General features: G+C 46.1%; 1 protein-coding gene across 1 annotated transcript in view; it reads left to right on the top strand.

Moving 5' to 3' along the window:
- The window catches only part of NRF1 (nuclear respiratory factor 1), a 70527-nt gene that overhangs the window by 3127 nt on the left and 47959 nt on the right, over positions 1–19441 (top strand). Inside the window, exons 2-5 of the mRNA XM_009636301.2 lie at positions 12674–12905; positions 14999–15113; positions 17986–18112; positions 18679–18819. Coding sequence (XP_009634596.1) covers positions 12683–12905; positions 14999–15113; positions 17986–18112; positions 18679–18819 — 606 coding nt within the window. The 5' untranslated portion in view covers positions 12674–12682. The remainder of the gene's footprint in view (positions 1–12673; positions 12906–14998; positions 15114–17985; positions 18113–18678; positions 18820–19441) is intronic.

Raw genomic sequence — 19441 nt, 5'->3', positions numbered from 1 at the left:
CCATGTACTCTGTCACCTCAGGTGCCCTAATGGGTACTGCAGGGTAACCAGAGATGCCCGTTTTCCTGAGCCTGGAGGAGAATCCCCAAATTCTTCCCCGTGTGAATGCAGATACAACAGTTGACATCAGAGGCTGTCTGCAGAGCTGTGAATGCACAAGATCTTGAAAACAAATTCTGTCGCAGTGTATATTTTCCTGATGGGATTTAATTTTTTTTTTTCTTTTTTGAAGACAGAATGGCCTGGGTTCCTGATCTGTTTGTTTGCTCGCAGCATAGAGGTCTTCAGTATGTATTGCAGGATGAATTGAAAGGGTAAAAGTATAAAGCTGCAAGAGGAGAGGTGGTTTTGGTTATTTTTTTTTTTTTTTTCCTGTGGTCTGGGACAACTCTTTGCTGCTTAGTCCCTTGCCTGGGACTTTCTGTGCACACAGGTTGAATACCTGTACCCTTCCTCATCCAGCTAAGGTGGCACCACCCCTCCTAGAACCAGCTGCAGTCATGCTGGTGTAACTCATTCTGGGTTTAGGATCAACCAGACCATATTAAGCATCTCCCTGAAGACTGTATCATTAACAAAACCATCAACGAGGGGTGGGCCAGGCTTGCCATTTTAGGGTGGAAGTGAGGTAATTAAATGTGGTTAGGGCTGTGTCATCTGCCTTTACCATATGCTAATCAGGTTGAATTAGTGCGATGTGAGGACCGATCCTTAAGGTGATTCATCTAGCCAAGGCTGAAGACAGCATGGACGAGCCCTGCTGGACGTTACGGTTAATGTGATACTTCACACCTCTGAGTCTCACTCTGGCCGAGGCTGTGGTGTCTCACGTTGCCACCCTCTCGCTTGAATCCCTCAGTAAAACACACTTCCATTATATTTTTTTCTGTGGTAGTCCAGCATACCCACTAATCCTCTCTCTCCATAAAAGAGGATTAAAACTGGGAACATTTGCACCTTAATGCAGCCAGCTAGGGCTGCGCTCTGTCTTTTAGGTGGTAATCCTGTTGGGGCGAGGGCTGTGCCATTGTGCAGTGCCAGGAACGCTGTCGGCGATCAGCAAATAGCAGCGCTCTCGGCAGTTGGCTTATTGGGTTAGTAATTCTTAAAAGACCTCTTTGCGTGTTAATTCAATAATTTATATCGTCTAGAGATGACAAACTTGTTTCATGTTCTTAAAATGACTTCAGGGCTATGCAAGTTAAAGTAAAATAATTTGAAATTGGGATTTCTGTGTGGTTCTTTACGTAAAATGAAAGGATATGTAAGTTGACAAAGCATTATCTTTGAGAATGCCGTTTATCGTATGTTGTTTCCTAGACTCAGGTCGACTACGCATCCTGCAAAAAAATTTTAGGGAAGAAGGTTCTACTCCAGGTGTTGCTGGTAAGGGAGAGTCACCTCTGCGTGTCGCACCCAAAATGCTTAATGTGAAACCTGCAGAGCTTGGGGGGGGGAAGCACGGGAATGCTAAATGAGAATTCCACCTCGTGGTTTACGATTTTATGGTGTAGTTTGACTTCCAGTTTTGGATTACACTCGCTGGCTGACATGGGCCGGGATGTGGTGGTATGGGTTTCCGAACACTGAACCTGTGCTAACCTTTTTCCTGGAGTCTTCATGCAGAGGATCGATTCTACTGTAGTACTACTTTTTTTTTTTTTTTTTTTTTTTTTAACTTACCTGAATTGCTTAAAATTTGAAAAAAAAGGTGGAGTCTGAAATAAAGCAGAGTCATTCTGCGTGTACATGCCATGCTTCCCTGTGAACTACCATTGCTCTGGCTGAGGCAAGCAACTGAAGAGAAACTTCTTTGGCAGCCAGTCCAGCCCAGATCAGCTGCTGGGGTAATGTAAAAGTGCTTTTTTATTTCCTGGGAGAGCTTCACGTTCTCTCTGATGGATGTGCTGCTTCTGCTCCCTGCTGGCCCGGGCAGGAGGGAGCCCAGGCGTCTGCTCCAGCTCGCCCTGTGCAGCTGGGTGGAATGCTGCTGTGAAATCCTCCCCACGCTCACCGTCGCCTTTGTGCCGAAGCCTGAGAAGAGTCTTCAGGTAGAAACCACCTCATCCTTATGTTCAGACCATCGCTTCCTGCTGGCGTTTGGTGCTAAATACCTGAAGTTAAGCTGCAAAATAGACCCTTTGCAAATTGCGTCATACATCATGAAATGAATGTCCTATCCCATCGCCAAATGGTGGCCTTCAGCAAAAGCTTCAGCAGCAAATAGGAGTTCGTATGCCTAATAAATTTGTGTAAAATCCTATTTGCTTCTTTCCCAGATTTTCTGTGTGTGAAGTTTTTCCTGCGGTGTGATGCGTTTGCTCTTCTATGTGAGATGCTGATAAAAAGAGCGCGTTAATAGAAAGGGGTTTGGTTTTGTCTTCTAGAATCAGTTTTATTTTAAGGCTTTTCATGCCGAGACTGGAAGCATAGGGAATTTTTTTCCATCCTAATTAAAAGGATCATTATACTATGCCACAGGAGGACGCTGTGGAACGAGAGCTGGTTTCTGTAGTTCCCCTTAGTGCTTGAGTTACCGCGTCTCTGCTGACACGAGGCAACTGTCCACGTGCCGCTGTGAGCCAGCGTGAAATAAGATGTTCGCTTCAATCTTGATAGGGGAGGTGTAAACTAGCGTGTCTTATCTCGCCTTTGTGCAGGGTATCAGTTGTTGCTGCTGACATCAGGCAAAGTCTCAAGGCCCGGGAAGGCAGTCCCAGCTCGCACAGCTTCCAGAGTGACACAGGCTTCACCAGAAAAAAGCATTTTTTTTATTGGATTGAGGTGTGGGCTAGCAAATTCTCTTCATGAGCAAGGGAAGACTTTTTCCACAGCCATGGAAAAAATAGGATTTATTAATTTAAATACGCATTCTAAATGAGTTTTTGTAATAATTGAGATATTGATCGATCTTGTCCCTGAGGAATGACATTGTTTCCTTATCAAACCTGCAGTGGTAATGCCCCCTAGGCGTGATTTTATACAAGAATGATATCAAATTTATCCTGAAGGCAAATTAATGAATTTGAGTGCAAATTTGAATTTGAAGCAGTGAGAGATGCCAATGCAACATGAGGGGTGGACATCATGGAAAGTGTGTCTGCTCTCAGGAGTCTGAAACCTCCCGCTAGGGCAGACATGAACATCCTCTTTCTTTTCTCCCTGTGGAGGAAAGACCAGGAGAAGGTCCGGGTCTTGCTTGTTGGTACATAGTGCAGTGGTGTGATGGAAGATGGGGGTGTTCTCGTGTGCTTTTGGTTGCAAGCTGCGCTCGCAGAAGCCAGTGCAGTTGTAATCGGCTGCTGTAGCCCTCCTGCCATCTCAGAGTTCACCTGGAAGTGGTTTCCTACCCAGCATCGTCAGGAGATGCTGCGAGCAAGCTCTGTGCCCATGCGAGTCAGGCCTGGTTGGGAGGTGGACTTCTCTGCACGAGATGTGGCTTCCAGTTACCAGCCAGCATTGGTCCCAGATGGAAAGGCAGCCAGGACAGCACCAAGCCAAGACTGGCTGTCTCTCCTCTGTTAGAGGTTGTCTTCTGCTGGAGGATGACAGCTCCTCTAATTCAGACCATCTCAGGAGCTATCAAAACCAGACTGCTTCTGGCTATTGCAGTTGGAGGGTAGATGCAAGTCTTGCAAGACTAATGAGTTTTGATGAACACCAGTGATTTCAGTCAACGACTCCTCGTGAAAATCACGGTGTGCGATCGCTTGTTTTGTGTTGCCGTTGTTTCCGAATGAGGTTAGTTCTTCATGGTTTAGTATAACCATTGAAATCTGCTGATTCGAAACCAGCTGTATCAGGATGTACGTACTTGCTTTAAAAAATGTGTAGAGGGCTCTGTGCCAGCACAGCAAAAAGCAATACTGGGCAATTTCAGAGGTGTAGCTACACTCAAACAGGATTTGATTTTATTAGTAAATGGCAAATGATTAATTTCTCACTGGATCAGTTTTCACTTATGAATTATTCCAGGCTGTCCTTTTGCAGGGAAGTTGGAATTTATCTAGACATCCAGCCGGACGTTTGAAGTAGCTTTTTAAATAAAACATTCCTATGTACTAAGAGCATAGGAAGTGCTTTTTAATCTGATTGCATACATGACAAATGAAACCTAGTTAACTGAAAAAACTCCTTCACGTCACGTTGGCCCAGATCATCAAAGGTATTTTAGATTCCTCCCTCTCGCGAGATGACACCGGTGCCGATGGTCGCTGTGGCAGGCGGGCGGATGAGCTGTTGCAGCTGCAAGCATTGGTAGTTCTTAAAATAAATCGGCGTGGTGTGGTCTGCCTTACCCACTACAGCGTAAACCGCGGGCTCTTCGGGGAGAGGAAGGCGGCTCAGCGGGGCACGCGCTTTCCACGTGTGAAGCCCTGTGTGCCACTGCCAGCATCTTTTTCGACCTGCCCTGGGAAACTGCTGCTGCCTCGCTGTGATGGCCAAGGGATGGAGACGAGCACGAGGGCAATGCTGAGCATCGTCGCTATCTCCTCGCAGCATCGTTAAGGCAGCAGCATTTGGCAAGTAAGCACCGAGGCTCCCCTCCAAGCTCAGGGAAGGGGAAAAACAAGCTGAGCAGCAAATGGCTAAAACCTGATGTTAGAGGCCCGTTTTCTAGCAGAAGTGCTGGTCTACGTGGCTCAGCGCCACTGGAGAGCTGCAAGAAGGGGCTTAGCAGGTGGCAACCGATGGCTGCAGCAGCCACCCCGCAGCCCACGGAGCTGCTGCAGGAGAATTAGCAACACCCGGATCACAGGAGCCCCGTTGATTAACTCCCCGCAATCGCCTCCAAGAACAAAAGTGCCAGTGTGATGTTGGTTGTTTAATGCAAAGCAAACGATTTATTTACAGCAGAGGCTTGAATCCATTAAGGCCATATTAAACTCCAGATGCTTGTCAACTTTACAAAAAGAGTGGAAGAAAGGGAGGGAGGTGTTGCACGTTTTCTGGAAAAAAACCTCAGCTCGCCGAGCATGGAGCAGCATTTCACCAAAATCATGAGGAGGGTGACCAGCTTGAATGATGAACCAGATTTTTTTTTTTTTTTTTCTTTTTAAATTTTTACACTGGTCTCGAGACTGCTGTGTAGAGCCAAAGTACTATGTACTGAGCTCCTCTGTGAAGTGGGGTTGTCGATAAGGAATCGGTACTGACTACAGTGCAGGGTTCAAGCAGAAAATGGGCTGTGGGGAAAAAAAAAACCCAAGAGTGTTTCCATTCCTTTGAAACAAATTAGGAAATGAGCCAGAGGGATTGTTCTTGAGAGTGGATATGTAGAATTAACCCTCTCAAATAAGTCCTCTAAATTACTTAATTTAAAAAAAAACCCAAAACCCAAACGCCCAACAATTAAAAAACCCCAGGAACATCTGATGTCCCCTCAGCCAACTGAGCAATCGCACCGTTGGCTTGTCTTTTCCCTTCTCCTTTCTGCTTACTTTACAGTACGCCGAATACAAGGCATGGCTTTGGAGAAAACGCCATTATAAACCCTCCTCTACAACAGAGCGTTTGCAGCCCGTGAGGCTCATCAGTGCCCTGCTCTTTGTGTTTCGGTGGGTCCATCGCTAGCTACCGGCTGGTTTGTACCTGCTTAAATACCCTGTCCATGCTGTGGAGAGCCATGCCTCTGCGGACACCAGCCTAGACCTCTGCATGCACCTTTGTAGGTTTAGGTATCACCCACCCCCCTGATGTTTAGGTGAAAGGAAGGCGAGGAGACACTTGATGCAGGATGGCTGGTTTTTTTCAGAGGCACGAGCTGATGCAAGCTCATTGCCCCTTTTTTCAGTAGTTATTGCGGCTTCCCATAGCATCTGGTTTGTTCCTATACCATGTAAATTCAAGATCTTTTCAGCAATTCAAGGCCAATTGTTTAGAGGACACTGGATGGGTCAGGTAATGCAGCCATTCACCTGAGTCTCATCGCTGGGAAGAAAAGAGGGTCCGTGACCTGACCAGCTTGAAGTGAGAATTTGCTCATTCTTGCGTTTTAGTTATAAAATGTCACACTCATTTTTATGTGGATGCTGTTACAGAGTACAGGTGAACTCTTCCCTTATGGTGTTCTACCCATAGCGACTCGCCCTTGATATGAAAATATGAGGCCTGAATTCTGACAACTGGGATTATTAGCAAGGAAAATACAGAACTCTTTCTGGCAAAGAAGCAAGTTCTGTAAGAAAGACAACCCACCTTTTTTCACAGTGGCTTCTTGGGCTGTATGATGTTGGCTTACGGAAGGGACATTTACTCGTCGAGCGACCTCTGAAATGCCCCAGCAGAATGGAGGTCTGGTTGCAAAACTTGAACGTGAGAACTTTATATTTGGTGTTTTGGATGTCGACAAGGCTGTTAGCTGTTCCCACTTCACTTCAGAATGGTAGAATCATAGAATCACAGGTTGGTTTGGGTTGGAAGGGTCCTCTGAAGACCATCTAGTTCCAACCCTCTGCCACGGGCAAGGACATCTTCAGGTTGCTCAAAGGCCCATCCAACCTGACCTTGGACTCTTCTGGCGATGGGGCATCCACACCTCCTCTGGGCAACCTGTCCCAGTGTCTCACCAACCTCATCATAAAGAATTTCTTCCTTTTTAAATTTAAAACCTGTGCCCCTGCATTCCCTGAGCTCCCTTCCGTGCAGCGGCTGCTCTCTTAGGAGGGGTCTGAGCACACGTGGCCGGAGCGAGCTGTGCATGCGTGGGAGAGCGCAGAGCAGGTCTCTGTCAAAATATCCTGGGTCTCAGCCCTTCTCCATTAGTCTTAATTCAGATAATCCATAGTTTGCATTGTTTTAAAAAAATATTTAAACCACCAAAAAGGTTAGACCCAGCAGTTCTTTTATTTATTGTTAATCTGAACAGGGTTTCGGATGAATTAGGCATTGTGTTGGGTGAGTTACTGCAAATGGCCATGCGATTTAAAATGCCAGCAGATAAATGAGGCCCTCATCTCTAAGTTAAGACTGTCTCGGTGGCAGTGTCTTGTACTTCTACAGCATCTGAAGTAGAACTGCTTCAGCGGTCTAAAGGATAAAAATAAGTCCAGGTCCTGTTTGTGTAAGAGAGTTTTTCCAGTCGTGCTGGTGTACCTCATCATTTTTTCTGGTGTGGACGTTTTATTTTTGGCTCAGTTTAAAGCACCCGTGAGGCAACATTAAACTAGCTGGCAGTGGTAGAGGACAGCTTCTACAGTAGGATAACCCCTGTGGTTTTATATTGGTCGAGTTATACATCTTTACATTCACACTACTGATTACACTGAGCAGATGAGACCTTCATTTTAATCCACGTGGTTTTAAATTTCATGTAGAATGTATGGGTTTTATGTTCAGTTTTTGTTGTTTTCTGCTGGTTTGAATGGTACGGCTTCTGCTATTTTGGATTGGTTTGCTCCTCCTGCGTCTGGTGTTCTTCCAGCAATGGTGTCAACAGCCATTGATCATAGCTGACAGTACATCAAAAGAAGCTCTGACACAGTCGTGAAGCAACTGCGCTGTGTGATGAGAGGGACTTTATCCTCATATTTTTTTAAGCACTTTAAATGACTTTAAAAATACTTCTGGCTGTCATCCAAGGCTTCTGGACTAAGCTACAACTACCAGGAAATGTCTTTGCAGGCATCATCATACCATTAGGGTTTCCTTACACCTGAAACTGTTCTGGTTTCTGAATGAAAACAGGAATAAACTTTCCTTTTCTGGGATGATGAATGCTCATCTCTAAAATTAATCAAGAACAACTTTCTTTTCATCCTCTGTGCCTGAATCCCTCTTCAAATCCAACTGTGGAGCCTTTGGATGCGTAACAGATGCTTTGCTGCTGGGGCAATGACAGCAGCAACAGGTTGGTAATCACCAGCAGAAACTGCCAGTCAAGGTGTTTGCCCACAAAGCCTGACTTGTATCAGGAATCCTTTGGGAATAATTTGAATAGATGAATAACTACCCAAGGTTTCAACACTCAAAGGTAAGGCTTCATGCCTTTCCATGTATAATTCTGGAGATGTTTGGAAATTTTCTGGGAGGAAAATGTGCAGGTATGAAAATAGTGCAGAAGTTGGGAAAGTAAAAAACCTGCATTGAATGACGCCAGCTATCAGGTTAAACGAGAATTAATCCAAGTTAAAACTTGGAAGTGAATTACTGGAGCTTGCCCCAGCAAGGAAGGAAGCGTCCTTCGGACTCCTTTGGAAGGGAGGGAGTGGAGAGAGGCAAGAGTTTGTAGTCGATTGATGGTTATTAGACCTCGTTTGAATCAAGTGGACTTTGTCTTTAAATAAACACGATGACCTTGCTATTCATTACCCCAGTCATTGCTTATAGGTAACTGGTTCCAAAAATGCCAAAATTCAGCTGGGCGCTATGCACTGAGGGAGGACATGTGCCCCTAAAAACTGGATCAGGTGCACGTGTGTTTAAATTCGCAGAGTTGCCCGTGAGGAGTACGTATTGATGTTGCTTACCCAGCTGGCCACTTGCTGACTCAGAAATGCATAGTTTCAGTCTGCTATCAATTTTATTTATGAAAAAAAGCATCATTTTTAGTGGCATTGAGTGTAAACTGCCCCTTGATTCAAGCAGGTTTCCTTCCGAAGGAAAGAGTATCTGAAGCATCCGTTGTCTGGCAGCCTGGTCTCCTGATGAGCTAAAAGGTTACTATGCTCTGTCAATTATATCCTGATTATATTTTTCTCTGCATAAATACCTTTTTTATTTTAATGGGAAGTACTTAAAGTTGCATTGCTCCTTTGAGAAAAGCAGCAATATACCCCTTCAGGAAAAAGCACGTTGGCTTGGGAAAGCCTGGCCTGCTGAGCTATTTCATTAAGGTTTTGCTTGAAATATTTTTTCTTTTTTTTTTCCTCCCCATTTTTTTAGGTAATGGCAAAATAACTTGCTTGGAAGGAGATTAAGGCTGATTTTTTTTAATTTTTTTTTTATTATTATTTTTTAAAAAACAGAAATTTTCAGTTTGCTTCAATGTACCTCAGCATCTTAGTCCCTTCCTCACTGGGGATATTTGAATTGCTGCTGGTTTGGATGGTTCTAATACTAGTGTCTGACTTGCCAACAGGGTGGGACAACAGCAACATTAAACAGGGTTGGACAACAGCAACATCTAACTCTAGCAGCCTTTATAGGGAGGATTGTGAGTTTGAAGGCGATTTGGCTTTAGCTGTAACCTCAGTAGGTTCATAACAGTCTCACGACAGCGCTTCTGCTGTCCTGCAGGCTTGAGTTCTTCTAGCACATGCCTGCATACAAAACAGAAGTTTATGTTTATGCTCCAGATTGAATTTAGTTTCCCATCCATACCAATTAGGACCTTGTAGGGCATCTCTCAGTGTTTCATAGACAAGAAATTCACTTTCTTGGGGCAATTATGTTAGTGGGAGTGTAAATACAGGAGATGTGCCTCTTCTCCAGCCTTCCCAGTGCAGAGGGTGATTTTAGTGCCATGGTCATCTTCTTATCTTGGCAGCTTCCAGTACTAGACCTGTATCCTGGTACTTGTTTCTTTGTTTTAGCTGCTAGACCATGCTTCCCTCCATCACAAACCAGCCGTCTGCATAATTAAATACATGACCAAGTCCTTCCTCTCATCTCACTTGGGAGTACAGGTCCCTGGTTTTAACCAGACTCTTCCAAACTGGGAAACCCAAACCAGTATCACCCGAAGATTTAGACTACAGCTGTGCGTTAGAGCTCTGTTGGCATCTCATGGATGAAAATCCACTGCCTAAATACGTGCAGTTCCCTTCTGCTCTGTCCCCCGCAAAGATGTCAAAATTAATGGAGTTAGTTTAATTCTCCACAATGAAGTTGGTGTTACGTGTGGCAATAGTAGTCTCCTAGTAGAAGCCGTTCATTTTATGTGATTCTTGTTATTAGAATTGTATAGAATTGGAGAGAAAACAGCCATAGACAGACATGGAAAACAAAGGGATTCCATAACCTGGACCCTTTTCTGGGTTTTAACTACGAAGCCGTGATACCTATGCTATAAGCCAGGTTGCTGTGGCCCCTCTGGTCAGCGGAGGGAGGCTGGTGCTTCCCGAGGAGCTTGGCCTCTAAGGTCTGAATTATCGGTTAACTGGATGGAGTTGAGCAGGGCGAAATACTTTGAAATTTGGTTTTGGCTTTTCGGAAAGTTCAGTAAGGCTTTGGAAAGATCCAGCTGGATTTCTCTGTATTAGTGAATAAGAAACTGTGCCAAAGCAGCTAGGTCAGATTTGGCTTCTCAGGAAGACCAAGGCTGCTATGGCGGCTGCAGGAGGAGTGAATTCATTTTGCACACGAATACCCGGAGCTAACTCATCCTAAACCCTAGGGTGTGATGGTTGGGAAACTCAATCTATTGAGTCAAGAGGGTGGCTGGCTGACTGCCCACAGCCGTTTCGGGGATAACACAATGTTTGCAAAACTCTCGGCTAGCTGGGCAAGTCCGGATGAGGTGATGGATTGCAACCACCCTCTGTGTGACTAAAATGGGGCAAGACCAGCATGGCTTGGTGGTTGTAATGTGTGCAAGCATTGTTCTCATGGTAATGGGCGTTTTGACTTTGTACACAACAGACTTTGGCTCATTCCAAGCTTCCTTTCAATATCTTGGTCCTGCTACTACATCAGAAACTTCATCTCATCCCCCATTCAACAACGTACATGCTTTAGTGTTTGAATGGGAAGCTTTCTCTTAGGGCTGTCTGGGGAATATTTTGCATGTGTTTGAGATGCAGCTTTTGTTCCCTGTAGAAACAGATGTGCTTAAGTAAAACGTGGAAAATGGGTCCTGTTTTGAGGCCAGGACTCTCTAAAATAATTGCACCCCTATTTTTGGTATCTTCAAGTTGGAACTGGCTTTGGAAGAGCTGTTTTATAAATAATAAAATGTTCAGTTCACTGAGTTGCAGAAGACATTCTGAGGCACGTGGAAGCAAGCCTTTAGAAACCAGCTGGTGATGATGGAAAAAAAAAAAATCTGTCATATTTCAGCTCTTTGGTCAGTAGATTTGAGGCAGAAATAAATGCATCTAAGTACCAGCCACTCCCCACCTTACCTTTTCTTCCATTTGTTGTCTGGACTATGGCAACCGCTTCCTTGCTTCTGAGCTTCTGCTGCAAAAAATACATCTTTCTCCACAGCTTTGGTCATGTCTTGCCCCTTCGTGCTCTCTCCTGAATTCAGAGCAAGACTCTGGTCCTCTCCTGTAACCTCCTTCTGCCTCCAACCTAATCTATTCCCATTTGCCCACGTGTTAGCAGCTACAGCTGAGGTGTCCTCTGTTCTCCTCTGTTTCTTCCATGGAGCATTCCCACCTTTGTAATAATCTCTCTTGCTACGTCTCGCTTAGCTGCTGCTTCTTTGTCTATGACTTTTTTGGTTAGTTTGGTCAAAATAACCCTCTCGACAAAGTGCTTTCTGCCGGTCTGGGTCCCAGTGTCTCCTCAGTCCTGCCGTGGTCATCAGGATGTGGGATTTTTGTGGTCAGTAGAAAGCCTGGTGATTATTTTGCCAGGCTGAGGTCTTTGTCACGTTGATCATTTGCGAAGCGCCGTGCATCTGTGGCATACGGATGATAAAAGCTATTGAAAGCTTTTGAAGGACAAAGCTGTGCGTGATGGATGGCACTTGTCTGAGTTCATAGAGCAGTTACCCAGCCGTGTATCTGAGACCACTCTGCAGCCCATGTCCGTACTCCTAGCTCTCTCCTGCTGACAAGCTGAACAGGTTTCCGTGAAGAGGGTGTCAATTAAGAGCTTTAAATTCAATGGATATACTTATGGGGTCAGAATTTGCTGGGTATATTTGATTGTTCCCTACAGCTGGTAATCTCTTTCCTTCTGCTGTTTGCCCTGAGGGTTTTGGGGAATCTGTTTTTGAGGGTTGATGTCCTAATTCTTCTAATGCAGTTCGAAAATATCTGAAGGATGCACTGTTCCTTTTCCACAAATATACGGTAGACACACATTGAAAATATCTGCGTACCTCCTGTCTTGCGCAGACTTACGTTCATGTGGTCCAGTGCCCTGCTGACTATGTAAGCTGCTGCTTTGCTTAGTGGTTTACCACTAGATGCGTTAAATAAATACACTTTATGTAATATTTGTGCTTGGGTTGTAATGATTTTGCCTGCTTCCAGACTCTAAACAAGTCACGTAACAAAAGGGGTCTGTAAAACGCAACTTTCTGCCAGTAAACCTCTGTACGGCCATCCTTGTTTGTGTTGTGAGCTATTGAGGTTGGAGGAGGGAGATCGTGTATCGCCCTTGAGCATCTTCCCTGAAAGCTAGATCTTGAAGTGGCAAATATAAGTTCCAGCTTTGATCAGACCTCTTAATATGTAGTATGTGCAGGGCACACAATCTCAGGGCTACAGGATCCTTAAAGACTTTTCCTCCAGGAGAGGTGACTGCCTCTGGGCGCTGTGCCATGTTGTTTGGAAGCATGGATTTTTTCAAAGCTCTTGAACTTCCAAGTTGTTCTTCTGGCTCCTGGTGCAGTCGTTATTTCCCCCTCGTAGAAGACCACTGCCCCTGGGGGAGGTAATCTCTTCTTCCCTCTTGGTCATGGCCTGCTCACCTAGCTGTTCAGAAACCTTTGGCTGCCATCCCTTACGGTGCATCAATGTCAGTAACCCGTTCCTGTGATTTTTGTCTCCTCTGACAGTAGCTATTGATGGAAGAACACGGGGTGACCCAAACAGAGCACATGGCCACCATCGAGGCCCACGCAGTGGCCCAGCAGGTACAGCAGGTCCATGTGGCCACCTACACAGAGCACAGCATGCTGAGTGCGGACGAAGACTCGCCGTCTTCACCGGAGGACACCTCCTACGATGACTCTGACATCCTCAACTCCACGGCTGCCGACGAGGTCACCGCTCACCTGGCTGCGGCAGGTAAAGTCAGCGGGACGCTTGGCATCGTTCGCCTAACGTAGCGTTTGTGCAGAGGTCACAAACAGCGCTCAAGGGTGGTGGGTGATACTGTCATCCCATGGGATGCTCTGAATGCTTCCTTATCGCCCTGGCTTTAATAGCGCTTTGCAAGGTCTGCTGGCTGCTTGAATCTTGCATCACTTTATCTGTGTGTAATATAGATGTACCGGGAATAGACTGGTTTGTACAATAAGAAAGGTCCCTGGTAAATGCTGCCTCAAAAAAACCAAAACTAAAATACTGAATATGTCAAAGAGCAAACTTATTTCAGGCCCATATAAACAACAGCAAAAATAACCCAGGAGTGCTACGCAACCCTGCTTAGCCAGGGAGCTCACATGCTAGGCCTCTCCCATGGAGATGCCACAAAGGGTCCTGGCATATCTGGACTGGACTATTTGAGAATCACAGACTCCTTCCAGTGAAGCCCCTGCCAAACATCCTCCAGATTTGCCTTGTAGTGGATCCACCTCATGAGTAGAAAAATGCAGTAATAAATAAGCAGTCACAGACTTGTCTGACTCCTTATCAGACTTCATCTGAGGAATAAAGCTCTTGTGTTTCACCAAACCTGTGAAGTTCCTCCACCCCACTGAGCATCCCACACCCTTTGCTTATGAATTTTCCAAACTCAGCTCCTGCAGGATTTTTTCTTTCCTCCTTCCCTTCTAGCACACAAGCTTTTCAGGCCTGGGTAGTGCTTGCAGGAGGGGCAACTGGTGGCTCTCGCCTGCCTGTGAGCCCTCCCAGTGCTGGGACTGCCTGGTGCCCCTCCAGCCCCTGGCCAAGTAGTCACCCTGAACCAGGAGCTGCCCCGCTTCCCCAGGGCAAGCGGCCGCAGTTTGCAGCATGGGCTGGCACATCCAGCCCAAAGCTTGCCCAAGAGCCCAGCATGGCCCTCCCTTGCTTCTCCGAAGCAAATGTTTTTCCAGTCCCCCAAAAGGCAATGTTTTTATTCTTTTTTTCACAAGCACAGGATCATTGGAGCAGTATGTAGTGGTGCTTGCTGCGCCTGCCGTGGGTAGCGCTCGGGTAGTTCGTTACTGATTAACAAAACTTGGCTCTGTAGTGTCAGCCCAGAGCTCTGTCCATGATGGCATCCCATCTCCTGGAGCAGTTCCTTTGAGAAAACATATAATCGGACACTACTTTTCTTATCATCTGCCAGCTTCCACTGATCATAGGTATCTTAGGACTTCCTGATCTAGTAGCTGCATCTTTGCTAAACGCAAAAATACAGGGCTTTTATGAGCCCCAACGTGATCTTTCACCTCTGAGAAACTACACACAGAGCAACTGAGGTCTGCTCAGGAGTCAAAGGCAAGTCTTGAGCCTGCATTAGAGACCAGGGCTTTTTGACTCTGACCCTGCACTCGTTTCTGGAGATCACTGATAGAAGCACAATCCACTGCATGTTACGTGGTTTCCATCCAATTAACTTAATGAAACTTCCCCTTACGTAGATTCTGTGTCTAAAGTTTGATCACGAAAGCAACAGCACTGCCCTGCCACGGTCCCCGCTGTTCTTTGGGGGGCTGTTGTGGGACGCTGCTGGTGACTCTGGATTTACAATTCCTTTCACATCAGAGCTGGTCCTTAATCCCTGGGGAAAGCCTTGGACTCCTGATGCTGTAGTTGAGATGTCTAAGCAGGATTCATGGTGTTGTACCTGATCTCTTTTCCCCTGCCGCTGGGATCTCCTCGATTGCAGTCAGTTATTTAAAGTCTTGGCATACTTGAGAGTTTTTCAGTGTGTTTGGAAGACAAAATACATAATTATGTGATTGCATGGAAAACTCTGGACTGAAATGTGTGATTTTCACTTGGGACTGAGCTGGGACTTGCCAGGCTGGGGAATGGAGCCTTTTGATACACCTCTCCAATGCAGGAGAAGAGGAATCCCGGCTGCTGGGGAGCTCAGCAGGGAATTTGGGTCGCTCCAGTCCAGAGGGGAGACCCTTGAGCTGAGCCCTTGGGGACTCATCCCTGGATGGGGGGAGGGCAATGGCGATGTCCTGCGTGTGCTGATTCACCCTTCGTGGTTTGATTTCCAGGCCCTGTGGGGATGGCAGCAGCTGCTGCCGTGGCAACGGGTAAAAAACGAAAGCGACCACACGTTTTTGAATCCAACCCATCAATCCGCAAGAGGCAGCAGACGCGTTTGCTACGGTAAGGACTCCCGCCTGCACTCTGACACCTCGCTCTGCATCCTCGAGATGTCTCCAGTGCCATGCACGGTGTGACCACGTGCTGCCCAGAAGTTGCCCAGCTTGGGGTTTTTTTTGAGGCATCTTTTCTGGAACCCAAGAGCTGTGTTTTAGTTTGCAGAACTGGGTTAAATCGCAGCTTGACTCATCTTTAATGTGATATTATGATCACAAGGACTGATGTGGCCATTCTGGTGGGATCCACCATTCTGGTGGGATCCGCCATTCTGTTTCAACCCCAGCTGGTCACCAGTTAAATCTGTCATGGTAACGTTACCTTGCAAGATATTCGTGGTGGCTTTAACAGCAGCTGGCCTGAGAATCTGGAGCTTACAGCCATATCCCATCTCTGCAGTGACATGAAGGACTTACCTACCTAACAGAAGAAGTCTTTTCTGCATTATAAAGTGATCCTGTGAATAAATCTAGTGTGTGTGTACCTGAATTTCCTTTGCCAGACAGTCCCCTTGTGTGAGCTCCACACTGAAGACTGACCCGGTCTGTAGTGCACGGTGTTGGGGGAAAATAATAGAGGGGAGATGCCTGCCAGAGCTGAAACACTTTCTTTGGCTTTAGAAACGTGCTCTGTAGATACCAAATTTCCATAGCCCTTCAGGTGTTGCATTACAGGTGCTTTGAGGCTGTCTGCCCGCCTGATGGCCACCTAGGAGCACTGGTGCTGAAGTGACTGCACAGGCTTTCTGCAAGCCTGGAGAGATCACCTGCAATTCCATCTTCAGGAAACATTTGTAACTGTTGGCTGGTACTATTTACTAGGTTTTGGAACAAAGCAGGGTTTGCTTTTTTAAACTGTTTTGGATTTAATTGGGTTATCTCACAAGAGCTTGGGGTATTTGTCACCCTATTTCTCACTGGCTTCCTCCTGCATGCACTGAAACAGCGATGGTCAGAGTTTTGCCTTTTCTCCTTCTCCTCTATTCTAACTCTTGCAAAGTTGGTGAGAAGTTAGGTTGGTTTCCTTGTATTCTGCTTACTCATCTGCTGAGTCCCAGAACACCCTTTGCACGTGTTCAAACTGGAATGAAGTGGAGCAGAGTTAGTGTTAAATAATATTCCCTGGCAGTGGACTCCCTTTTTTTTTTTTTTAATTTTTTTTATTTATAGCTCCATACTGGTTTTCCCCCCTCCCCCCAACTCTGCTGACCCAGCTGTGTTTATTGCAACATTTCTGAAGAGCAAATTCTTTTCTCTCTTGAAATGCGAACAATGTATTTTTAAAGAAAGTTCTATTTAAAGGAATGATTTCTTTTCCCTTCATGCAACTACTTCATTTTACTACATGCAAATTACTGACAAAATGCATCATTTTTTTTGCACTCTGATCAGTTTGACGTGTTTGTGCTGGATATTTACACCGCTGTGAATCCAGTGGGAAGTTGCAGTGTCTGATTCTGGGATCTCTGTGTAGCTGGTGGTGCTGCTGGTGCTTTTTGGCAACATGTCTGCTGCTAACAGCAGGTTCTGAAATGACCAGGGCAGATACTAAGCTGTCACCTTATGGTGTGCTCAGGTTATCTGGTGGTAACCGCTACTTCTCTCTTGCTTTATGAGTTTCTGCCAACATTTCTGACATGCTCTCTTGCCCTGCTTATAAGCATATAAGAGGCGGGAAGTATACAATGGAATATTTTCTTCCTATGGAGAGATTGTTCCAAAGGGACTTGCTGATGTGGCAGGTGTCTGAATACCTGGATTTCCCGTGATGAGCTGTTGCAATATTTCTGGTTCTTGCCTGTCCTGTAGTTGTAGGTTGAATTCTTACAGTGCTGGTCTGAGCAGGACTTTAGTACTAGAGAATCACAATGCAATGTGTCGTGGTTTAACCCGGCTGGCAACTCAGCACCACGCAGCCACTCGCTCACTCCTCCCCTCCCTCAGTGGGATGGGGGAGAGAATAGGAAAAAAAAACACGCAAGACCCATGGGTTGAGATAGAGACAGTTTAATAAGAGAGAAGAATAACAATACTACTAATAATAATAATGGTAAGAGACTATACTAAGAGAGAAGAATAATAACAGTAATAATAATAATAATGGTAAGAGAATATACAGAATATATTGCTCACCACCTGCTGACCAATGCCCAGCCTGTCCCGAGCTGCGATCACTCTCCCCAAGCCGCGATCACTCTGCCCGCGACCGACTGACTAACCCCCCCCGAGCATGACGTTCTATGGTATGGAATAGCTCTTTGGTCAGTTTGGGTCAGCTGGCCTAGCTGTGCTGTACTCCCAGCTTGTTATGCCCCTGGCCGAGCAGGAGAAGCTCAAAAAGTCCTTGAGTAGTCTGAGCACTACTTGGCAACAACTGAAACCATCAGTGTGTTATCAACATTCTTCTGGTACTAAATCCCAAACACAGCACTATGCTAGCTACTATGAAGAAAATTAACTCTTACCCCAGCCAAAACCAGGACACGCTGTTATGAGGCTGGATGTAAAAGAACCTGTGTTTTCAGTCCTCTTTTGTTGAATCATTCAAGTTTTATATTGCTAATACACTTAGACAGTGACAGAGTGGATTTGCAGACTCTTGCTTCGCTGCTCTGGTGATTTCTTTTTACATCAATGGAAAAAGGGGAGAAGGGAGAATAACTGATATTTGAGCTGCTGGGTGACTGCAGGGAACGCAGCAGGCCTGCGGGAGTGGGGGAATAAGCAGTATATGTGGCTAGTCTGACCAGCTGGGGCTCCGTTTCTCACCTGGTTTGTGAATGGGTAGCATTAAGAAAGGGAGTTTACAATGCAAAGGGTTGTGTTTCTCCAGGGCTTTCAGCTGATACCTATTCACTCTTTTTATCTCTCTGTTTCAGGAAGCTCCGAGCCACGCTGGATGAGTACACCACCAGAGTAGGGCAGCAGGCCATCGTTCTGTGCATCTCGCCCTCCAAACCCAATCCCGTCTTTAAAGTATTCGGTGCTGCACCCTTGGAGAATGTGGTAGGTGTCTGTAGGAAGAGCTATGTAATAAATCCCTCGCCTTCTCTGCAGGTTTCCTTCTGCTGAAGGCAGCCTTGCAAGCCTGGTAGTGATCTGAAGGTCAATGTTTAAAACCCTGCAAACAGGAGTTGGGAGTGTGTGGACGTGAGTGCAGCACTGACGTCCTGTCTTCCCTGCATGGATGGTTGCCTAGCATGTCTCACCAGGGGTGCATATTCTGGACTAAAAATCAGAGGGAGCAGGTAGTGATGATGTGTTTGAACTCAGCTCGGCTGTCAGTGCTTGTACCTTGTTGTAGACCAGACAGTAAATGGAGCAGATCCTGACTGTGATAAGTCTTGCTTCAGAACTTTTCTTTTAATCCTGGTATTACTTGATGTTTCATCATCAGCTCTTCGATGCGGCCAAGTCTTCAGGGCCAGTGGGTATTTTTTCTTGCCAGCTGTGGCATTGTTTGCTCCTTCTGTTCTGCAGCACCTTGGGGAAGGTGGCTGGCCCTGCGTCCTTGCCCTCGCCTCTCCTGGTGCTCCTTACCTTGTTTATCTGAGCTTAACGATTCCCCACAGGTACGCAAGTACAAGAGCATGATTCTGGAAGACCTGGAGTCTGCGCTAGCAGAGCATGCTCCTGCACCTCAGGAGGTTAACTCGGAGTTGCCACCCCTCACCATCGATGGCATTCCCGTCTCGGTGGACAAGATGACCCAGGTGAGCAGCCAAATGTGGCAGAACCAGAGAGAGAGAGTTGGCATCTTGCAGTCACATCCTGTTATTTTGCAGTGGAGCTTATGTCTACATCTCCAGGGGATGCATTTGATCTTTTCTTTCCCATGGGACTGTAACAGCTCAGACGGTAGTTAGATGTGAAGTTTTGTTATTGGTGCTTATTTTCTGCATGAAACCGTAAAGATGCTGCTAAGGACTAGAGCTCAGGCTGCTGGGAGCATTCCCCTTTGGGCTGTTTTTGTCACTTCCCATAAACTATGAACAGGGAAGATATTTATTCTACACTTTGCAGTGATTTTTTTAGGCACTGAGGTGAGGAAGGTCACTTGTGGAGTACCATTTTGGCTTATCCTCCTTGGGCATTTATTGTGTCTATAGTTCGTTCCCTCTGTTTTCTGCTGTGGATTGGAGCAGAGAGGAGCTTGCCGATGGTTTAACTCTAGGTCAGACCCTGAGTGAGATACTTCTGATGGAGCCAGGGAGTTGTCTGCCTTAGGGATGTGGGGGACTCCCTTTCTCTCCAGGTCCAGCCCTTTGCTGACCTCGTTACTGCTAGGAGAAAGTGGAGGGGACCCCCCCCAGGGAAGCTTCCTTGGTGGGGGAG

This window comes from Egretta garzetta, unplaced genomic scaffold (genome assembly GCF_000687185.1).
Source record: "Egretta garzetta isolate BGI_Z169 unplaced genomic scaffold, ASM68718v1 scaffold410, whole genome shotgun sequence".
Lineage (NCBI taxonomy): Eukaryota > Metazoa > Chordata > Aves > Pelecaniformes > Ardeidae > Egretta > Egretta garzetta.
The sequence above is the reverse complement of the archived record's forward strand: the minus strand, read 5'-3'. Positions and strand labels throughout refer to the sequence as shown.